This window comes from Anabrus simplex, chromosome 2, assembly GCF_040414725.1.
Source record: "Anabrus simplex isolate iqAnaSimp1 chromosome 2, ASM4041472v1, whole genome shotgun sequence".
Classification (NCBI taxonomy): domain Eukaryota; kingdom Metazoa; phylum Arthropoda; class Insecta; order Orthoptera; family Tettigoniidae; genus Anabrus; species Anabrus simplex.
The window spans coordinates 1133352432-1133375792 of record NC_090266.1 but is presented as its reverse complement, the minus strand read 5'-3'; the positions used below and the strand labels follow the sequence as shown (position 1 = coordinate 1133375792).

Sequence of the window (23361 nt, the reverse complement as noted above, 5' to 3'; positions counted from 1 at the left end):
TAAAGAGCTACAAACTACCTCTGAGGCTCATTCACCACCTCACCTCTAGTTTCATTCTCTTCCCTGCATAACATGATAGGAAACTTTTCCAAGAAAAAATGAATGGAAGAAAACTGTGCATCTTCAATATTGTCTAACCTAGCAACTTGAGCATGCTTTAGCACATCATCCTTGAGTGGAAATTTGTTGATGATGTAATCACAGGCAGTACAAAAGTAGTTTTTCACTGATGAAAAGAAAAGGGATTTATCTGTATCCTGGAGATCATTCACTATGTTCGAAGTCTGAATGCCAATAACTAACTTATCATCACTTCTTTGATTTTAAACCAGGTTGAACTCAACTTCAAGCAATGAGGAACTTTTGACTATTTTGGGTTTAACAAACTTGGTGAACAACTGCTTTAGCAAATTCATTAAAAGTTCTAGTAAAAAGTGAACTTATGGAGAAGAAGTCTGAAGGGCTCATTGAATTTGTCAAATACAGGAACAGTCACATGAAGGAAAGTGCAAAAGGCCTTGTTCAAGTTTTAGGATAAGAACATAAACAAATTTTCCTCACGTGTTGTAGCAGAAGTCTTACTTCTTAGGCTGAGTTTGTCACATTTGGAAGAATACCCTATTCTTTCAGGGGCATGTGTAGTAGCAGAATCAAGAATTATCTTCTTCTGATACTCTTTGGATCCACTTCGTTCAACTCTAGGTATTCTGAAAGATGTCAAGCTTGTGGTAATGTTTTGGGTACATAATATTACTTCCTCCTTGAAGAAAGAAAGAAGCGGATCCCACTGGCCCAGTAGTCTATCCAAACATCTGCCTAAAGATAACCACTTAGTACATACATGCTTCAGAATTTTCTTTGCCCCTTTATTATGCAAGTTCTGAAATTTCTGAAGGCATTCTTTCCTTTTGACACTCTTCTCTAAGAAATAAAACATATCAACAAGGATCTCATCCACTTTAAGTGGGAATTTTCCAGCACCTTTTTCAGCTGCTAGATTAATCAGGTGGCAAACGCAACCTATGATGGCAATACCTGGTTGAACTTCCTTCAGAACTGCTGAAACCCCATTTTTGTGTCCTATCATAACAGAAGCATTGTCGAAGCAGAAGGCCACACAGTTTTCACTTGGTATGTTACGAGAATTCAGCGCTGTGATAACATCAGGTTACCTACGTTTCGCCCTGTTAAGTCCCCCTATAACGCTGGTATGGACAGCACAGTGCTCATTACTTTTCCCCGCAGAATATTGTAGAATATAACAACAATAAGATACAACTTGGTATTTGTATCACTGCTTCCATCCGTTGCCAAAGAAAATGGTCCGCTCTGAAGGCACTTAACAACTTCAGATGATGCATTTTTTGCCATTTTATTTACATGCATGGTGTTTTCGTGCAACTACAGCTGTATTTCTTCGCAACTTCTGATGTGGGAAACATCTTAAATAAAGCACCAGCATGATCAGCCGCACTTAAGGGCATATTGTGTTCCACCAAAAAGGAGGTAAACAGACACTCGGCCCTAATTATGTCACTGTCAATGTTTCCAGACCTGGTGAAAAAGGTGTTGATTTTCTTGTTATCTTCCTTCGATTTAATGTAACTTACATGTTTACCGCACTTCACATGACCACTTAAATCATTTCTTCCACCATGTGCAATATTAATATCACACCCACATACTGTGCAAAAGGCACATTTTTCTCCCTTTCCAGATTTTAGTATGCATGGAAAATCAACAGAATATGATTCTTTAAATGTCTGGAAGTACTCTATGGTACTGATAACGAAGGTGCATGCTGTCATTACTACATTTAGTCATTGACGTATGTGTTGTGGGGAATGAAGACTGCCTATAAAATTAGAAGGCTTAGATTATGATAATATGCTATGAAAAGGACAGAGCATTTATCCACAATATTCCCCGCATATTAACGGAAGTATTTCCTCCAAAGGCAGTACTTTTCTTGTAACAACTTACGTTTGATGCAACGTTTTGCATACGGTAACATTATTCTTACGTTTTCATGCTTCGGGTGGCTATGACAGCGGTGTAGCAGGGCAGGTGAGGTGCTTCTTCTGTCCTCAATGTTCAGGGGGTTTGAATCCCTTCCTGGGGAAAGAATTATACTTTTTACTCGTATAAAAGAATTTGAGTAAGAATATTTCATCAATCGTGTACACAAATAAATTTATAATTATTATTGTGCAGCAGTGTTAACTATCTGATTGTGTAAAATACTGTATATCAAAATCAAAAGTATCCCTTCCATGACTCGGGATTCGGGATTTCCTTACAAAATTTCAGATCAATCTGTCCCGTAGTTTCGGGCCTATCCGGAACAAACAAATCAGACACCATCTCATTTTCAATACGATAATAAAATAGATGATCCCCATAAACTAATGACAACCGGGCGAATTGGCGGTGCGGTTAGAGGCGCGTGGCTGTGAGCTTGCACCCGGGAGATAGTGGGTTCGAATCCCACTGTCGGCAGCCCTGAAGATGGTTTTCCGTGGTTTCCCATTTTCACACCAGGCAAATGCTGGGGCTTTACCTTAATTAAGGCTACGGCAGCTTCCTTCCAACTCCTATACCTTTCCTATCCCATCGTCGCCATAAGACCTATCTGTGTACGTAAAGCCACTAGCAAGAAAGAAAAATAGACAAATGTGTCAACAATTTAAGATGACATACACACTTTCAGTCTTATAACCATTCAAGTAAGTAACTATTTCGACACTTGTAATGTTAAGACAATATACTTTGTTTTCCTTTTTTCTGTATTTATACAGCCCAAGCAAGACATTTTAGTAGACAATTAGTTTATTCTGATGGAGGCATTTGTAACAAATCATCACACAAACACAATTCTGACTGTCTCCAAGATACAGATAAGGGTGGAAATGATATTATGTACAAAAGGTTGCACGCACAAAAGCTCGAGCAAAGAGCAAACTTGTTCAAACTCTGATGCCATCTGTTCGAGCAGCTCGAGCTAGGCTCAAGCACATTGCTATTCAGTTCCAATAACAAAACAAACATCACACGGTTAAAAATACCAATCACATCAAAGAATGAGTTATCGACTATCGTGGACTTGCCTTCGACCAAGAACGAGCATGCTTCAACCCAAGCAAGCAATCGATTATACGGAAGTGGAGCAATTATCGAATGTTAACGTTTCAAATTTCTGTCCACGAAGTCGTAAAATGACAAAGCCCATCCGTAAAATGCTGCAATTTCCATAAATTTTACGGACAAACCATAAAAGTTTAAAGGTATGGAAATTAAGAGATAAGGAAAAGGACAGGACTCTTGAAACTTCACGACAGGATAGAAACAACAAAGCAAAAGTGGTAAGGGCATATGATGAGAATGGGAGAAGGGAGTGTGCAAAAACAAGATTTTTCAGAGAAGTTAACAGGAAAGAGACCACGAGGAAGACCCCGAAAGAGATGGACAGATTCAGTGTGGGAGTGCATAGAGAAGAGGGGAGGAGAACCAGAAGATGTACTTAAAAGAGGAGAAGAGTGGTGGAGAGACAGGCAGCAATGGAGGTCCTTGATTCACAACCTGTCCCGGAAAGCTGGAAACGGGAAATGAAGATGATGATGAGTAAGGATGTAAAGGAGAGGGCATATAAGTTACTGGTAAGACCACAATTTACTGCGGGGGTGGCCAAATTATTAGGGACAATACACATATGTATGTTATTTCTAGTATAAATCATCTCATGAGCAAACAAATTGATTTTCATATGGTTTTTTTTTTTGGTATTGCTACTGGTATCATTACTTTTGTTTCTGAAAAGTGGCAACACTGGAAACCTGCGCCATTTTTGACATAATTAATGTCACATCACGACTGGTTCAAGTTTAGAATGCTAAATGGTTTATTTTGTCACCTATTAAATGCATATAAATTTTACATTTAGGAATTTATTATTAATTCCACTTGAGACATGTTTCGTCCTTCATTGAGGGGATCATCAGTCAAATCACCTCCTCAAGGCAAAAATCAGGTACCTGATTAGTATTTAACATGCACATATTAATACACATTGCAATGGGAAAATTAAGTACGAGAAACACTTGTACAATGGTGATGGTTAAACAATATAAGTTTATAGAATAAGAAGTCGGCACCAATGCTTAAAATTACTGGGTAATTATAGCAGAGTTCAGCAGTGGTGCTCTGAAGAATAATTGACGCACTAATAGGAAATTATAAAGTTTATAAAATTATTTACAGTATAACAGTCATGGGGGAAGGGGTATAGTGTTTGGCGTCAATGTTTGTGACAAAAATTACTGTCAATGGTTGGTAACTCTACAGTAAATTTACATTATCCAATTGAACAGTTGAGAATTTACAGTTTATATACATATTTACAGGAGAGCAGCTTGGTAAGCAAGGATATAAAAAAGTCTAGTACCAAGTGCGTCCCGTTGTTTTAATTATTGGAAGATGATTGTAGCACTGACACATCAGAAATATGCAGAGTGGTTTAATCTTAGTTTATAATCACAGGGGGCAGGGAAAATATTCCATAGCCAAATGAGGTTCTATAGACATCAAACAAAGTTGTCTGGTTGAAACACCAGGTTCGGTACGGTGAACTGGTCAGCGTGGACGGAGACTCAATGGGTGTCATTGAGTAAACGGTGCATTTGAATGGCAACAATAATGGCAGTTTTTTGTAGGTAATTGTATTATTGGGAATATGTTGCGAGTTGAATCCTTCGCTTTTTCTTAGTTAACTTCTTGTAGCATGGAATGATGTGTGAAAACATTGGTGTGAGATGCCAGTGAGACTTAAATTGATATTATTTCGTGAATGAAAGTATGAAGGACATCGGGACGAAGTTACTGTTTTTTGTTGCTGGTCTGTTGTAATAGAATGGAGTTGCTTATGCTATGAACTGCAGTGTAGAATGTATATGGTAACTACAGGGTCAGAGCGTTGTAGCTGGGATGAGGCATCTTCTCATTCTGTCTGTGAAGAGGAGCCGTAGTGGCACGCCATATTCGTGCCAATGTGCGATGGAATTCTAGCGTGTTGTTGAAAGTTGGATTGTATGAAGTGGAAGTTATCTGTAATTGAGAGCTCAAGGAATGGTTTCCTGGTGATAAACAGGAAATTTTTACGCATGATTCGGCATCTTGCCACAAAGCCGGGAGTGTTACTACATTCCTGGCTGAAAAAAAATTACTGTTTTGCCCTGGCCAGGAAACTCACCAGACATGAACCCCACAGAGAACATATGGGAGCTCACGAAAAGGGCGATTGCCAAGCAACTGATCTCCACCCAGCTCCAGCTGATTGACACTCTCATTAAGAAATGGCATCATGACACTGAACACCAACAAAATGCAAAACTGCGTATAGAGAACCTGGCCCGATGCACAGAAGCTATAACTACAGCAAAGGGTGCCATCACTAAATACTGAGGTTTATTGTATTAGGTTTCTATTAATCCCCATATTTCCTCCAAACAATATTTCTGCATAAGAAGCTTGTTATTTTTATAATTATAGTAACATACTCTTGGAAATACAACATACCTACGAGACCTACAACCAATTATTTGTTTAAAAAATGCAGTTAAACTACAAAAAACTAAAATATTAGTTCTGTCCCCAATAATTTGGCCACCCACTGCATGTATGGTTCCAGTGTATGGGATCCTCACCAGGAATACTTGATTTAAGAACTGGAAAGAATTCAAAGAAAGGAAGCACGATTTGTTCTGGGGGATTTCCAAAAAAAAAAAGTAGTGTTACTAAAATGTTGCAAACTCTTGGAATTGAGGCTTGGGAGTAAGGAGATGAGCTGCTTGATTAAGCAGTATGTTGCAAGCTGTCAGTGGAGACATGGTGTGGAATGACATTAGTAGATAAATAAGTTGAGTGGTGTTTTTTAAAGTAGGAAAGATCAAAATATGAACATAAGGTTGGAATTCAAGAGGAGAAACTGGGACAAATATTCATTTACAGGAATAACAGGTTTGGAATAATTTATCAAGTGAGATATTCGATAAATTTCCAATGTCTTTGAAATTATTTTAGAACAGAGTAGGTAAACAAATGATAGGGAATCTGCCACCTGGATGATGCCATAAATGCAGATCAGTGATAACTGATTGATGACGAACTGAATACACATTTTTTGTGCTTGTAACTATTACTATTAGATACGTTATATTTTAACTCTCTTATCAGGTATACTAATAACGTACACAATTTGAGGAATAAATAGACCTACATAGGGTAGACATATTACTTTTCTGTTTTAAATTAAAACAAGTTTTCATAATGAGACATATCACCATCAAAGAATGAAAACATTGTACGTCCATTTAACTAATTTTACAGAAAGAAAAAAACACCTTAGATTTCAAAGTCCCTCAAATAGGTTTTTGATAATTATATTCCATAACATATTAGGAACTTGAATGTATTAATAACTTTAAAATATTTACTTAATATGCCTGTTACCAGACATGCCATTTTTTTCATACTTTTACGGTTACGAGTTCCAAGTTTTTAATTATATTTCAATACATTTCCAGAAAATAAGGCGTAACTCTCATTGTATGAAAGGTGGAAAAAAATTAATTTTTCTTGAAAATATTCCTTAATCTCGGTGAGAGCAACAGCTAATTTGACAACTTGTTCTAACATTAGTTGTTTTATTTGATCAAATGAGCATTATTATTATTATTATTATTATTATTATTATTATTATTATTTATGGTTCATGTTTGCGGGTTACTGTAGTCACGTCCTAGTTCGTGAACCATGGGCAATGGCTGAGTGGCCTAGTAAGTGGTCCTGAGAGTCGGGATATCAGTTGCTATGGAATGGGAGTGGGCATCTCGGACATATTCTGAGTCCTGGTCCTCCTTGTGCTCAGGCGGCTAGGACTATACAATCCACTGGTGGTCCATAACCCGTTACAGGAGAGATCCTCACTTGGACTATGTGCAAGTAGGGTAGCATCCTGCTTCATGAATTTACCGAGCTCAGAACATTTTAAGCAAGCCTCGGACATGTGGGAGTAACGGAGTCCCACTCTCATTTGACAGGCGAGGGACTCCTTGGAAACAACTTGGCGAACAAAATGGAATTCGATGGGGAGCTATCAATATTAATGGGGCTTATGGAAGAAAGAAAGTAGAACTGGCTGAGTCAGCAAATAGGATGCATCTGGATGTGCTAGGAGTAAGTGATATTCGGGTAAGGGGAGATAACGAGGAAGAGATAGGAGATTATAAAGTGTACTTGACGGGTGTTAGAAAGGGAAGGGCGGAGTCTGGGGTAGGGCTCTTTATCAGGAATACCATTGCACACAACATAGTTTCTGTTAGGCATGTAAATGAGCGAATGATGTGGGTAGAGTTGTCAGTTGGAGGTATTAGGACTAGAATTGTGTCCGTGTATTCACCATGTGAGGGTGCAGATGAGGATGAAGTTGACAAGTTTTATGAAGCATTGAGTGACATCGTGGTCAGGGTCAATAGCAAGGATAGAATAGTGCTAATGGACGATTTCAATGCGAGAGTTGGGAATAGAACTGAAGGATACGAAAGGGTGATTGGTAAATGTAGGGAAGATATGGAAGCTAATGGGATTGGGAAGCATTTGCTGGAATTCTGTGCTAGTATGGGTTTAGCTGTTACGAATACATTCTTCAAGCATAAGGCTATTCACCGCTACACATGGGAGGCTAGGGATACCAAATCCATAATAGACTATATCTCAACCAACTTCATATTCAGGAAATCTATTAGGAATGTACGAGTTTTCCGTGGATTTTTCGATGATACAGACCACTATCTGATCTGTAGTGAACTAAGTATCTCCTGCCTAGGGTAGAGAAAGTGAAATCTGTCTGCAAACGAATAAGGGTAGAAAATCTCCAGGGCGAGGAAATTAGACAGAAGTACATGGATGTGATTAGTGAGAAGTTTCGAACAGTAGACAATAAGCAGGTTCAGGATATAGAAAGTGAATGGGTGGCATACAGGGATGCTGTAGTAGAAACAGCAAGGGAATGCCTAGGAACAACTGTTTGTAAAGATGGGAAAAGGTGAACATCTTGGTGGAATGATGAAGTGAGAGTAGCCTGTAAACGTAAAAAGAAGGCTTATCAGAAATGGCTCCAAACAAGGGCTGAGGCAGACAGGGATTTGTATGTAGATGAAAGAAACAGAGCAAAACAAATAGTTGTTGAATCCAAAAAGAAGTCATGGGAAGATTTTGGTAATAACCTGGAAAATGCTAGGTCAAGCAGCAGGAAAACATTTCTGGACAGTAATAGTCTTAGGAAGGGAGGGAAAAAGGAAATGAACAGTGTTTTGAGTAATTCAGGTGAACTCATAATAGATCCCAGGGAATCACTGGAGAGGTGGAGGGAATATTTTGATCATCTTCTCAATGTAAGAGGAAATCATCCTGGTGGTGGTGCGAACAGCCAAGCTCATGGGGAGGAGGGAAAATGATGTTGGTGAAATTATGGTTGAGGAAGTGGAAAGGATGGTAAATAAACTCCATTGTCATAAGGCAGCAGGAATAGATGAAATTAGACCTGAAATGGTGAAGTATAGTGGGAAGGCAGGGATGAAATGGCTTCATAGAGTAGTAAAATTAGCATGGAGTGTTGGTAAGGTACCTTCAGATTGGGCAAAAGCAGTAATTTCACCCATCTATAAGCAAGGGAACAGGAAGGATTGCAACAACTATTGAGGTATCTCATTGATTAGTATACCAGGCAAAGTATTCACTGGCATTTTGGAAGGGAGGGTGCGATCAGTCGTTGAGAGGAAGTTGGATGAAAACCAATGTGGTTTCAGACCACAGAGAGGCTGTCAGGATCAGATTTTCAGTATGCGCCAGGTAACTGAAAAATGCTACGAGAGGAATAGGCAGTTGTGTTTATGTTTCGTAGATCTAGAGAAAGCATATGACAGGGTACCGAGGTAAAAGATGTTCGCCATACTGGGGAACTATGGAATTAAAGGTAGATTATTAAAAGCAATCAAAGGCATTTATGTTGACAACTGGGCTTCAGTGAGAATTGATGGTAGATTGAGTTCTTGGTTCAGGGTACTTACAGGGGTTAGACAAGGGTGTAATCTTTAACCTTTGCTGTTGATAGTTTACATGGATCATCTGCTGAAAGGTATAAAATGGCAGGGAGGGATTCAGTTAGGTGGAAATGTAGTAAGCAGTCTGGCCTATGCTGAAGACTTGACCTTAATGGCAGATTGTGCCGAAAGCCTGCAGTCTAATATCTTGGAACTTGAAAATACGTGAAATGAGTATGGTATGAAAATTAGCCTCTCAAAGACTAAATCGATGTCAGTAGGTAAGAAATTCAACAGAATTGAATGTCAGATTGGTGACACAAAGCTAGAAGAGGTCGATAATTTCAAGTATTTAGGTTGTGTGTTCTCCCAGGATGGTAATATAGTAAGTGAGATTGAATCAAAGTGTCGTAAAGCTAATGCAGCGAGCTCGCAGTTGCGATCAACAGTATTCTGTAAGAAGGAAGTGAGCTCCCAGACGAAACTATCTTTACATCTGTCTGTTTTCAGACCAACTTTGCTTTACAGGAGCGAAAGCTGGGTGGACTCAGGATATCTTATTCATAAGTTAGAAGTAACAGACATGAAAGTAGCAAGAATGATTGCTGGTACAAACAGGTGGGAACAATGGCAGGAGGGTACTGGGAATGAGGAGATAAAGGCTAATTTAGGAATGAACTCTATGGATGAAGCTGTACGCATAAACCGGCTTCGGTGGTGGGGTCATGTGAGGCGAATGGAGGAGGATAGGTTACCTAGAAGAATAATGGACTCTGCTACGGAGGGTAAGAGAAGTAGAGGTAGACCAAGATGGCGATGGTTAGACTCGGTTTCTAACGATTTAAAGGTAAGAGGTATAGAACTTAATGAGGCCACAACACTAGTTGCAAATCGAGGATTGTGGCGGCGTTTAGTAAATTCACAGAGGCTTGCAGACTGAACGCTGAAAGGCATAACAGTCTATAATAATAATGTATGTTATTATTATGATTATTATTATTATTATTATTATTATTATTATTATTATTATTATTATTATTATTATTATTATTATAGACAACTAACCCTAAAATATTTAATCATTATCACTGGCACAGAGTATATTACACTGAATTCTGCCTACTCTGATATACATAGTTTACTAATTGGTCATTGGAGGGCAGTAAAGATCATCGTCATCATCATCATCATCATCATCATCATCGATGTCCCACTCCAGTCGCCCAGGTGTGGTTGGATGTAAAAATTTTTTCTATTTTTCATCAGTGAGCAGCTTGACATACAAGGTTAGGACCTTTGGTCCAAATATCTCACTTTCAGAAAAAATCTGACTTACAAGGTTTTAATTCTTAGGTGTAGATATAGGATATTTACTTCATTTCATTGTCTGGCCAGTTATAAGAGCTGGAAAATATACAAAGGTCATGTTCCAGCAATATCTTCAACAACACAGTGGGTAATCAAAGTATCCTCATGTTTTCCACAGCTATAGTCCATCCTTTGAGCACTTTCAAAATACTCCCTTCATGAAGCCTGGAGATTGAGAAGTCCAAGTGCTTTTAGACAGTACTGAAAAATGCTATTCAAAGAACTGTACAGAGACTGAATGAGATGAAAGTCAGGTAATTCAATATACAATTAATATGGTGGGTAAGATAAGACATTTCAGTCAGTCTAAAGTAAATATGTGAGGATGATCAAAGACACGCAAGGCCTTTGGTGGCCTGGGGCCTGTTCCATGAACAAATTTTGCAACTTATTACTTTGCACTTTTCAGTTCAGATTTTGTTCCATCACTTTTCAGGTTTAGTTTGCAAAGTGAAAAGTGAATAGTTAGGAATACTTTCACTTTTCAAGCCTGTTATATTCCTCCATTGGTACAGAAATGCAAAGTGCAAAGAAATGAAGTGAAAAGTTTTCAGAAATCTTGCAAAGAGATGATTCCTTTTTCATATGTTAATTAACAAGTATGTACATAAGTTTGTCAGCGTAGAATTTGGTTTAGTGATATAAACACATTACGATGAGAGCTTTTGTTAGCATCAAATGAGGACCGTGATGAAAAATCCAACAAGAGAATGTGCAAAGACAGGATTAACTTTCATAACCTCACTTCAACGGAATTTCACAAGTGATGACGTATTACCCCAAAACAGGCTGACTATATTCTTGAAATGATCAGCAATTTATTGAAACATGCAACAAAACGAAGTCAATCCCTTTCCGAAAAAGAACAAATTCTTATAGGCCTATGCTTACATTGGTTAGTAAATGGTGCCCAGCTGCACAATGTACTAGCAATGCATGGGACATCAAAATCAATTATCTGCAGAACTGTTACCAAAGTCGTAGATGTTATAGTAAATGTAATATTTCCTAACATATTATATTGGCCTGATAATCCACTTAATATAGCGACAGGATTTCTAATGAAGGGTGAATTTCCCTCTATGTGAGGATGTGTTGGCAGTACTCTCGTTAATATTGATGCATGTCATCATTTGAGAGGTTATCTTTAAAGTTGCCAAAAAGGATGTACCGTTTCTCCCTGACAACTTCCAGCACGGCCAGCTTCTTGTAATAACCTTTCTTTCCCATGACAAAAACTTTAAAACTAACCGTACCACAATTATACCGTCAAGTTTGCCGTGAAAAATACAGCATTAAAATCATAGAGTATTAGGCCTATACAGTTTGCCCATGGAATAAACTTGATCGGATCACTCATTCGCAAAGACTTTTCACTTTGCAAAAAAAATTGAAAAGTACAACCTAGATCATGGTGGAACAGAAACACTTCGCAAGAATTGAAAAGTGCAAAGTTGAAAAGTTGCAAAGTTCGTTCGTGGAACAGGCCCCTGGTAGATACCAATCACCTTCCTGTTCACTAGCTCAAACATCTTCCCCAGCTGGCTAGAGTAGTGGTATTCAAAGCATCATATGCATAAGACTAGAGGTACGTGGGGTAGCTTCTGTTTTCTGTGAGCATTTCAGAAGAGAGTCGAGCCTGCTGATTTTCAATAAAATCTTGTTATGATTGTGTTTCTTTCTACCACTAAACAGAGACCCCTTTCTGAACTATTCGTTCTAAAATAACTTATGTGTCACTTTGTACCACCCATTGACTTGGTATGTAAAAATGCTTGCTTATGCTGCATCCAACTATCTTGTGAAGGCTTACCACGTTGCCTGAGAAGGGAACAGATGACTCCAGTGGTCGAATCATTGGGCTATCATTAAGCAATGAAAATGCAAGGAACATTTCTCTGGCTGACCACTCAGTTTTGGACTTCTTATGTAAACTTTACTCCAAAGGATTTGCGAGGTTTCCTTTGTCCAGCGACGATTACATACTGTACAATACCACTCTTGTCGTTATTGGGGAATAGGGTGGTGCAGCAACTTAGTTTGATTCCTGGTGTTGCTAGAGGTGGGATTTTCAGTGCGTGCATGGATCCTGAGCAAGCCATATTGGCTGCAGATGATGATGATGATGATTATAGTTAATATTCTTTGGTATACTTGTTATTTCTGGTATAATCGCAATATATTCGTACTTCGGGGGTACGAAGATAAAACAATTGGATTTTGGAGGTACACCAACCCAAAAGCTTGAATACCAGAGCTTAATTTAATGTCTGTATGTATTGAGAGTATCTCAAAGGTGTGGGTTACTGTAGTCAAGTCCTAGTTCTTGAATGATGGGCAACGGCTGAGTGGCCTAGTAAGTGGTCCTAAGAGTCGGGATACCAGTTGTTATGGAATGGGAGTGGGCATCTCGGACATATTCTGAGTCATGGCCCTCCTTGTGCTCAGGCGACTAGGACTATACAATTCACTGGTGGTCCATAACCCGTTAGAGGAGAGATCCTCACTTGGACTATGTGCAAGTACGGTAGCATCCTGCTTCGTGAATTTACCGAGCTCAGAACATTTTAAGCAAGCCTCGGACATATGAGAGTAACGGAGTCCCACTCCCATTTGATAGGCGAGGGATTCCTTGGAAACAACTTGGGGAATGAAATGGAATTCGATGGGGAGCTATCAATATTAATGCCGCTTATGGAAGAAAGAAAGTAGAACTGTCTGAGTCAGCAAAGAGGATGCATCTGGATGTGTTAGGAGTAAGTGATATTCGGGTAAGGGGAGATAACGAAGAAGAGATAGGAGATTATAAAATGTACTTGACGGGTGTTAGAAAGGGAAGGGCAGAGTCTTGGGTAGGGCTCTATATCAGGAATACCACTGCACGCAACATCGTTTCTCTTAGGCACGTAAATGAGTGAATGACGTGGGTAGATTGGTCAGTTGGAGGAATTAGCACTAGAATTGTCTCCGTGTATTCACCATGTGAGGGTGCAGATGAGGATGAAGTTGACAAGTTTTATGAAGCATTGAGTGACATCGTGGTCAGGGTCAACAACAAGGATAGAATAGTGCTAATGGGCAATTTCAATGCGAGAGTTGGGAATAGAATTGAAGGATAAGAAAGGGTGATTGGTAAATGTAGGGAAGATATGGAAGCTAATGGGAATGGGAAGCGTTTGCTGGACTTCTGTGCTAGTATGAGTTTAGCAGTTACGAATACATTCTTCAAGCATAAGACTATTCACCGCTACACATGAGAGGCTAGGGGTACCAGATCCATAATAGACTATATCTCAACCGACTTCAAATTCAGGAAATCTGTTAGGAACGTACGAGTTTTCCAGGGATTTTTCGATGATACAGACCACTATCTGATCTGTAGTGAACTAAGTTTCTATAGGCTTAGGAAATCTGTCTGCAAATGAATAAGGGCAGAAAATCTCCAGGAAGAGGAAATTAGACAGAAGTACATGGATATGATTAGTGAGAAGTTTCGAACAGTAGACAGTAAGCAGGTTCAGGATATAGAAAGTGAATGGGTGGCAGACAGGGATGCTGGAGTAGAAACCGCAAGGGAATGCCTAGGAACAACTGTTTGTAAAGATGGGAAAAGGCAAACGTCTTGGTGGAGTGATGAAGTGAGAGCAGCTTGTAAACGTAAAAAGAAGGCTTATCAGAAATGGCTCCAAACAAGGGCTGAGGCAGACAGGGATTTGTATGTAGATGAAAGAAACAGAGCGAAACAAATAGTTGTTGAATCCAAAAAGAAGTCATGGGAAGATTTTGGTAACAACCTGGAAAGGCTAGGTCAAGCAGCAGGGAAATCCTTTCTGGACAGTAATAAAGAATCTTATGAAGGGAGGGAAAAAGGAAATGAACAGTGTTTTGAGTAATTCAGATGAACTCATAATAATCCCAGGGAATCACTGGAGAGGTGGAGGGAATATTTTCAACATCTTGTAAAAAGGAAATCATCCTGGTGGTGTTGCGATCAGCCAAGGTCATGGGGAGGAGGAAAATTATGTTGGTGAAATTACATTTTACGTGGAAAGGATGACAAATAAACTCCATTGTCATAAAGCAGCAGGAATAGATGAGATTAGACCTGAAATGGTGAAGTATAGTGGGAAGGCAGGGACGAAATGGCTTCATAGAGTAGTAAGATTAGCATGGAGTGTTGGTAAGGTACCTTCAGATTGGACAAGAGCAGTAATTGCACCTATCTATAAGCAAGGGAATAGGAAGGATTGCAACAATCGAGGTATCTCATTGATTACTATACCAGGTAAAGTATTCACTGGCATCTTGGACGGGAGGGTGCGATCAGTCGTTGAGAGGAAGTTGGATGAATAATGAATAAAATGGCAGGGAGGGATTCAGTTAGGTGGAAATGTAGTAAGCAGTCTGGCCTATGCTGACGACTTGGTCTTAATGGCAGATTGTGCCGAAAGCCTGCAGTCTAATGTCTTGGACCTTGAAAATACGTGAAATGAGTATGGTATAAAAATTAGCCCCTCAAAGACTAAATTGATGTTAGTAGGTAAGAAATTCAACAGAATTGAATGCCAGATTGGTGATACAAAGCTAGAAAAGGTCGATAATTTCAAGTATTTAGGTTGTGTGTTCTCATAGGATGGTAATATAGTAAGTGAGATCGAATCAATGTGTCGTAAAGCTAATGCAGTGAGCTCGCAGTTGCTATCAACAGTATTCTGTAAGAAGGAAGTTAGTTTCCAGACGAAACTACATTGGTCTGTTTCCAGACTAACTTTGCCTTACGGGAGCGAAAGCTGGGTGGACTCAGGATATCTTATTCATAAGTTAGAAGTAACAGACATGAAAGTAGCAAGAATGATTGCTGGTACAAACAGGTGGGAACAATGGCAGGAGGGTACTGGGAATGAGGAGATAAAGGCTAATTTAGGAATGAACTCTATGGATGAAGCTGTACGCATAAACTGGCTTTGGTGGTGGGGTCATGTGAGGTGAATGGAGGAGGATAGGTTACCTAGAAGAATAATGGACTCTGTTATGGAGGGTAAGAGAAGTAGAGGTAGTCCAAGATGACGATAGTTAGAGTTTTCAACGATTTAAAGATAAGAGATATAGAACTAAATGAGGCCACAACACTAGTTGCAAATTGAGGATTGTGGTTATGTTTAGTAAACTCACAGAGGCTTGCAGAATGAATGCTGAAAGGCATAACAGTCTATAATGATAATGTATGTATGTATGTGTGTTTAAAATACCATTTAAAAAATCCTTCTTTATATTCATGTCCCACAAATCACCTCTGAATCAACGATGCTTTCAAAATTGTAACATACTTCTTTACATGAATATTCCACAAAAATCTTTTGAACTGTTGACTCATAAAAAGTACTCACTCCATAGATTTCAGAAGGCTATTTTACATGTCTGGGAAGTGATAGACCAGTAAGTAGCATTCCTGCTGCGATTTTACAGAAACTAAGCCGTCAACGACAGGTGCAGCAGCAAGTTGACTATGATTTTCTGACTTATGAAGGGAACCCACTAAGTGTAACAACCCAATTTCCCAGAATCTTTGCTCAGTGAAAGAAAGGCCAAAATAATCGAACTCATATTTTGGCTCATCCTTCGACACTCGACCATTTCCAAGAAAATGACGGTCGAAGTCTCCGACATACTTAACATGTCTTTTAGAGCACAAGTTCAAGTGACATAGTGGTGCAGGGGCTATCTAGCTTTACTGCAACCTTCAACATTCTTGCACTTCTCTTTCAGCCATTCTCCCTTAGCTGTTCCGCACCTTCTATCTACTTAGTTCCTTAGTCGCTTGTATTCTGTTCTGACCTTTTTAAATTTTTATTGTTCATCAATCAGTTCTAGTATCTCCTGAGTTATCCACTGATTATTACAGTACTTAATCTTACCTTCCTTTGTAACTCATCTACGCAGCACTATGGAACTCATTCTTAAGGATTGTCTGCTCTTCATCTATTGTGTTTCTTTCAGCTGTTTCATTTAGTCCTTGGGCAACATGTTCCTTAAAACAATCCCACACTCTCTTTTCTTTCATTTTGTCTACATCGCTACTCCTTGTATTCCTTTCTTTCTCCAATTACTTCAACTTCAGAAGGCATTTCTTGACCACCAAGTTGTGGTCAGGATCCAAGTCTGCTCCTGGGAAGGTCTCATAATCCAAAACTCATTTCCGAATCTCTGCCTGAACATAATAATCTTCCAGTGTCTCTAGGTCTTGTCAACATATTGTACCCGAATGAGATAGGCCCTAGTTATCATGATTTGATATTATAATATAAATGCAGACATATGGGAATATTAAATTGTGTACAGTGTCAGTTTTGTGTGGCAAAGGAAGAGTTTCAACATAGTCAGACGTGTTTGCGACAATCTGTCACCAAAATTTAGCCCGTCATAATGGGTAGAATATTTCCTGGTCAGAAGCTAAGAGGATTAAAAGCAAGCGCTCACAACAACAGAAATAATCACTACAAGGAAGTGAAGGAGCATTTATTTCAGAACAAGGTGAGGGCAAGTACATCACCAGTACAGAGAATATGACGAATTAGAGTTTCCAACGCCTCGAGGCATTTTGTTGTCAGGTTGACGGGAAGAGATATTTGAACTAACCGCTGCAGTGTTAGACAATGACAAAATTCGTCAGAGACTCGCAGATGTGCCAACATAAGAGAAACTAAGGTGAACTCCAGTTAGCTTCTCCGATAACAATAATTAAATTATTCCAACCACAAAATTGAATAGAGGGGATTTTTGTGATATCATTCCCATGTTGATTAATTGTAATAAATTAAAGTAAAGAATTCTAGGAAATGACCCACGCTATCTCGCCATTGGTCAAGATGATCACGCCATCAGGGACGCCGACTTAGAGCTCGAAAAGTGGAGGACAGAGATCAAGTAATATCTCCATGATCGCCAAACGATATGAGATCAGAATACGACATGTGAATGTGTATTGCCAGTTTATTAAGTGGGATAAATTCAGAGATCCAAATCCATCTGCAAATGCCGATTTAGGATAACCAAACCCCCTACCTCTGGAGTGAACGCAATTAACCCATGCGCGAAACCAGTTCGACCATATATACTAGGGAGTCAAGCTTCACATCAACCAGTCGTTTGAAATAATTTGATACGCTGACACGGTGACTCAGTAACTCAGTGCCAGAAAACGCATTATAGATTCTGTTAGAGTTGAAAGTATGTTAGTAGTCATGAAGGTGAAGACGAACGGTGATAATTATTCAGAAAATCATATACTCAGGAAGTGCCGGATAAAGAACGCGACACACGCCAGTTCGAATGAAACGACACTTCATTGTAATGTGTCACAACTTGTCGTTCGGGCTCAAGGAAGAATATATTGTGCAAGTGTAATGGGTCTAGAGGCACCTATAAGTGTTTTCTTTATTCTTGTATAAATTATTGTAAATTCTCTAGTAAGGTGTTAATCAAGGGTAATCTCCCAGAAGTGTTTTGTTATGTTAATTTTATAAAGTGCGATATGATGTACGAGTAAATTACCATGGGGCCATGAGGCTTCTCATCCTCTATGAGACAATGGAATTCTACATAGGAATGAGTACACAAATTTAATATTTGGGGATGTTATCGCAACAAAATGGGATTCAGTGTAGATTAATCATGGTTACTTAACATGGATCGCCTCCCGAATCCATGATTTTAAAAATAGACGGACGACTAATTTATATTAACGTAATTATGGGTTAGATTAATTAATTGAGTATTTGTTTGTTGTATATAATGTAAATATGGGATATTTCTTTCAATTAATGCATGCTGTTTGTGAATACTTTGATTTGAGTTCATTTCAAGTGTTAGATTTCTTTTTGTGCTAACCCATTTATTTGATTTTCAATCACTGGGGTGATTATTTGTATGCTAGTATGAATATTTGTTACCAGACAGCCAGATTATGAAAGTGCCAGAGTGTAAAATTTGTGTTGCATACGGAAGGTCATAATAATAATAATAATAATAATAATAATAATAATAATAATAATAATAATAATAATAATAATAATAATAATAATAATAATACTGCTTTATGTGCTTTGTGTGTTCGCAAGTTCTATAATAATAATAATACTGCTTGGTGTGTTTGCGAGTGAGAGATAATAATAATGTTTGTGAGTTGGCAAAGGAAAGTAAATTAATAATAATAATAACATTTTGTGCATTTTCAAGTTAAAGTATAATAATAATGATAATGCTTTGTGAGTTTGCTAGCAGAAATAATAATCAATGTGGAGATAACATGTAGTGTTAAAGACTTTAATTCGGGCAGTAAGTTTGATTTTTACGTAAATTGTTGATTTCACGTTTTTGGACTTTATCTTAACCATTTAAAGTTGTTTAAAAGTGATAGAGGCACGTGTATAGGATGGTCACATTATGTTGAAAGCCCAGAGTGGTTTGAGCCCATATTTAGAGTTGGAAATCATGAGGAACGAAAATCCGGCATGAAGTAAAATTGAGCCGTACTGTTTGTAATGATGAAATAGATGAATCTCTAGGCCTAAGATGATATAAAATGCCGATTCCGGTATTATGAGTGGCAGAATCCACGCACCGAGGATTAATTTATGAAATAAATGTTTGAAGAGTTCCAATGAAAAAAAATGGACTTCAAATGAATTGGGAAGGAATAGTTTAGCAATCGCCGGCATTGGAGGTATTTGCCCAGCCACGATGTGCCATAGGGTTGTGAGATGTGTCTTGGGAGGACATGTGTGCCCATAAAATTAACGGCAGTACGAAACTGAAGGTGCGGTCCTGAATACCGTGTTGTCCTGACCGATATAAAGCAGTTCATAATGGGATTTAACATATGTGACTGAATTCTAGAGAGTGGAGATAAAAATATAAAACTTTCCATTTCTAATAATAATAATAATAATAATAATAATAATAATAATAATAATAATAATAATAATAATAATAATCCGAGTGAATCTTGTCTTAAATCAATTGCTTAGTGCCAAAGTAGACCGAAATTGTAAAAGCTTATGCATTAACCATAAATATCGCTAACGGTAGTGTCACACGTGAAATTAAGTTACCATAATAAAAACAATAATAAAAAGTTGAAGAAACAGAAGAAGAAGAACTTGAAATAGTATTTTGAGAATAATAATTATGATGAAAGGAAATTAAGATATTTAATGGACGATGATTCAGTGTTAGGAATATAATAATAATAATAATAATAATAATAATAATAATAATAATAATAATAATAATAATAATAATAATAATAATAATAATAATAAATATAATAATAATAATTTATTATGAAACTGATCATTAATTTGTGCGGATAAATTACGAGGAAGAACGACCCTTCGTTTGAAACGTCGGCAAGGGTTAGCATATAATCATCCCGGATGACAAATGATAATGATCAAATATAGGATTATATTGAAATAAATGATAATAATAAAATAATTGATGGTAATCACAGAATATGATAATGATCAGAAAAAGAATGATAATGATAATTATTTAATAATCATATGAAGATATGATAGGGACAGTCGTCATGTGTCGAACTGGTTGGAACCAGATGTTGGGTTTCCACGTGGGTGATTGTTAGCGGTAGATGTGAAATAACCCACAGACGGCACATGTCTTCATTGTCAGAGCATAGTAATGAACCTTTCGGTACGTCTTGTTGTATTGACAAATGTAAATATTGAGACAAGCTTTGAGTTAATGAGCTATACCTGGCATGTTTGTGAATCTGGAAATATAGGCTAGAGTTTGTCCGTACTATAAATTCCCGTTTTAGATACGATAACATTTCCACGGTGAGGGGTCCGGCTCACCAGAATGTACATACCGGAAGTGACTCATGTCCAATGGAACGGGGAGATGACAGTAAATAGTTACTCTCATGCCTTCATCTCCGAAAGAAGATCTCCAGCGGTGAAAAGTCCACTTATACGGATGTGGATTCGATCCCCAGTAACCAATGGGGTGAATTCACCTAATATTTTACACTACCAGAGTAGTGAGGTGAATCCAGGTATTATGTCATTTCTTTTTCAGGATGGAATTTTCCCAATGTAATAATTGTCATCATGTGCAGTTTGCAAAATAAGTCAATAAATTGCTCCTCATTGCAATTTCAATAGGAAACAGTTTCTATATCTTTTTATTGTAGTTAGTCCAGTATGCCCATGAAATTTAAGTTGTCACTTCCCAGTCCTATTGTGGAGTCTATAATTTGTATCCATGAATAAGCCGTACCCCATTACTTTAATTTGCATGCCCCATTCATCCCTGTGTTCATTTGGTGCGCCTATATATATTTTTATTGATTTTTTAATTATAAATTTTTAACGTCTTATACAAACTGATCACCCCTGAGATTAAGGCTAGTCTGGGACTCAGGAGGTGAGCGGATGCAATATACTGCTGTCATTTGTGGTTTTTGAACCAAGTATTACCAAGTACTAAATTATGATTGATGAAGAATTTTATCAGCTGACTTCTCTTTTCATTCCTTTGTCCCAATCCATATTCCCCTACTACATTAACTTCTCTTCCTTGGCCTACCACTACATTCAGTCTCCCATCACAATTAAATTATCATCTCCTATTACATATTGTATTAAATTTTATTTCTATTTCATCATCATCATCTGCTGAACTAGAAGGCATAGAGAACTGTACTATTGTGGTGGGCATTGCCTTGGTGTTTATCTTGACAACAATAATCCATTCAATAAGCCGGTTATAGTAACGTATCTGTTGCCTTATTTTCTTATTCACTACTAAACCAACTCCTGTATTTTCCCAATTTGATTTTGTGCTGATAATATTCTGTAGCTGCCTGACAAGAAATCCTGCTTTTTCTGCCAACATATTTCACTTACACCAACCACATCTGACTTCTTTTTTTTTTTTTTTTTGGTTGCTATTTGCTTTATGTCATGCCGACACAGATAGGTCTTATGGCAATGATGGGACAGGAAAGGCCTAGGAATGGGAAGGATATGAAGGTACAGCCCCAGCATTTGCCTGGTGTGAAAATGGGAAACCATGGAAAACCATCGTCAAGGCTGCCGATAGTGGGATTCAAACCCACAATCTCCCGGATGCAAGCTCACAGCTGCGTGCCCCTAACCACACGGCCAACGACCCTGGTCTGTCTGACTTCAGTCTATTCATTTTACATTTCAGATTCCTGAACCTACCACATCCACTTACTGCCATTTCTTTATGAATCTGTTTCTTGCACAGGCTAGAACAAAAACGTAACTTCCACTGAAGTCCCAGTCTCATCCTTGGCTGTGACAATATGGAAGCTACTGCAATATGGATGATATTGAGTAATGATATTCAGAGCCCCAACAGTGTGTCTGATTGTTATGAAAGGTGTTGCTCATGGGATCAGTCGTGCTACAATAGCACTTTCTGCCCCAGAGAGGAAAGCAACGGCAAACTACCTCACTCCTCATCTTGCCTAGTACGCCTCATTTAGGCACCACTATTGGATTTTGCAGTTTCCCTATAACTTCACAATCTTGGGTGGTGCTGTTTGAGGATCCTATCGGCCTCTGGGCTGATGACCTGACAGTCAGACAACCAACCACAATGATTCAGACTACTTGCATTCCACGCTCCAACTCTTCCTACATACCTTATTGAAAGTTCGTCGATCAGACTGCTGGAGAAAATTACGATGTCACGAATATAAAACTCATTATTATTGTATGAGTTATTTAAATATACTTTAAAGTCTTCGTAGTCTTCTTGCAGCTGCTTCAATTCTCTGTGAAGAAAAACAGAATTATGTCATTACTAAATTTCTGGAGTGCATCATAATACAGACACAGCAATGAAAAGTAAAGTCATATCACATTATTTTTTCATTGAACCCAAAGACATTTTTCATAGAACTCCACATTTTATACGACTTCCTAGAAGTTCAACAATACAAACAAGATTTTGCCAATGTTGGGATGCGGAAGGTCTAGAACTAGGAAGGTGGCACGCGTGGCATAGCTCTGGTATTTGCTTGCTTGGAAAAAACATTTTCAGGGCTGCTGATATTGGGATTCAAATCCACCATCTCCCAAATGCAAGCTCACAGGTACACAACCTATACTGCTCAGTCTACTAACTAAGTAGACCTCCACTTTTTATGAGGCACAAAACAACTCAGTAGAAATATATCAAATAATTATAATGTTTCTTCAGGAGAACTGTTATATTTTGCTAAGTACTGGGCGAGTTGGCCATGCGGTTAGGCACACGTGGCTGTGAGCTTGCATCCGGGAGATAGTGGGTTCGAATCTCACTGTCGGCAGCCCTGAAGATGGTTTTCTGTGGTTTCCCATTTTCACACCAGGCAAATGCTGGGGCAGTACCTTAATTAAGGCCACAGCCACTTCCATCCAACTTCTAGCCTTTCCTATCCCATCATCACCATAAGACCTATCTGTGTTGGTGCGACGTAAAGCCACTAGCAAAAAAAAGAAAAATTGCTAAGTCTAATATTGGGAACAGCTAAGAGCAAACTTTTTTATTTTTTTCAATTTGCTTTACGTCGCACCAACATAGACGTAGGTCTTATGGCGTCGATTGGGCAGGACAGGACTAGAAACGGGAAAGAAGCAACCATGTCCTTCATTAAGTTACAGCCCTAGCATTTGCCTCATGTGTAAATGGGAAACCACAGAAAATCTTCCCAGTCATAGGCCTTTCCCATCCCTGCATCATCAGAACCATTTGATGTGTTGGTGCGATGTTAAACCATTAGCAGACGGGCTGCCGACAGTGGGGTTCAAACCCATGATCTCCCGAATGCATGCTGATAACTACATGACCCAAACCACGTGGT

At 38.4% G+C, this 23361-nt stretch overlaps 1 protein-coding gene across 1 annotated transcript in view; it reads right to left on the bottom strand.

Moving 5' to 3' along the window:
- Apoltp (Apolipoprotein lipid transfer particle) overlaps positions 1–23361 on the bottom strand; it is a 668275-nt gene that overhangs the window by 145238 nt on the left and 499676 nt on the right. The window contains exon 53 of the mRNA XM_067142082.2: positions 22159–22290. Within this exon, the coding sequence (XP_066998183.2) occupies positions 22159–22290 (132 nt within the window). The remainder of the gene's footprint in view (positions 1–22158; positions 22291–23361) is intronic.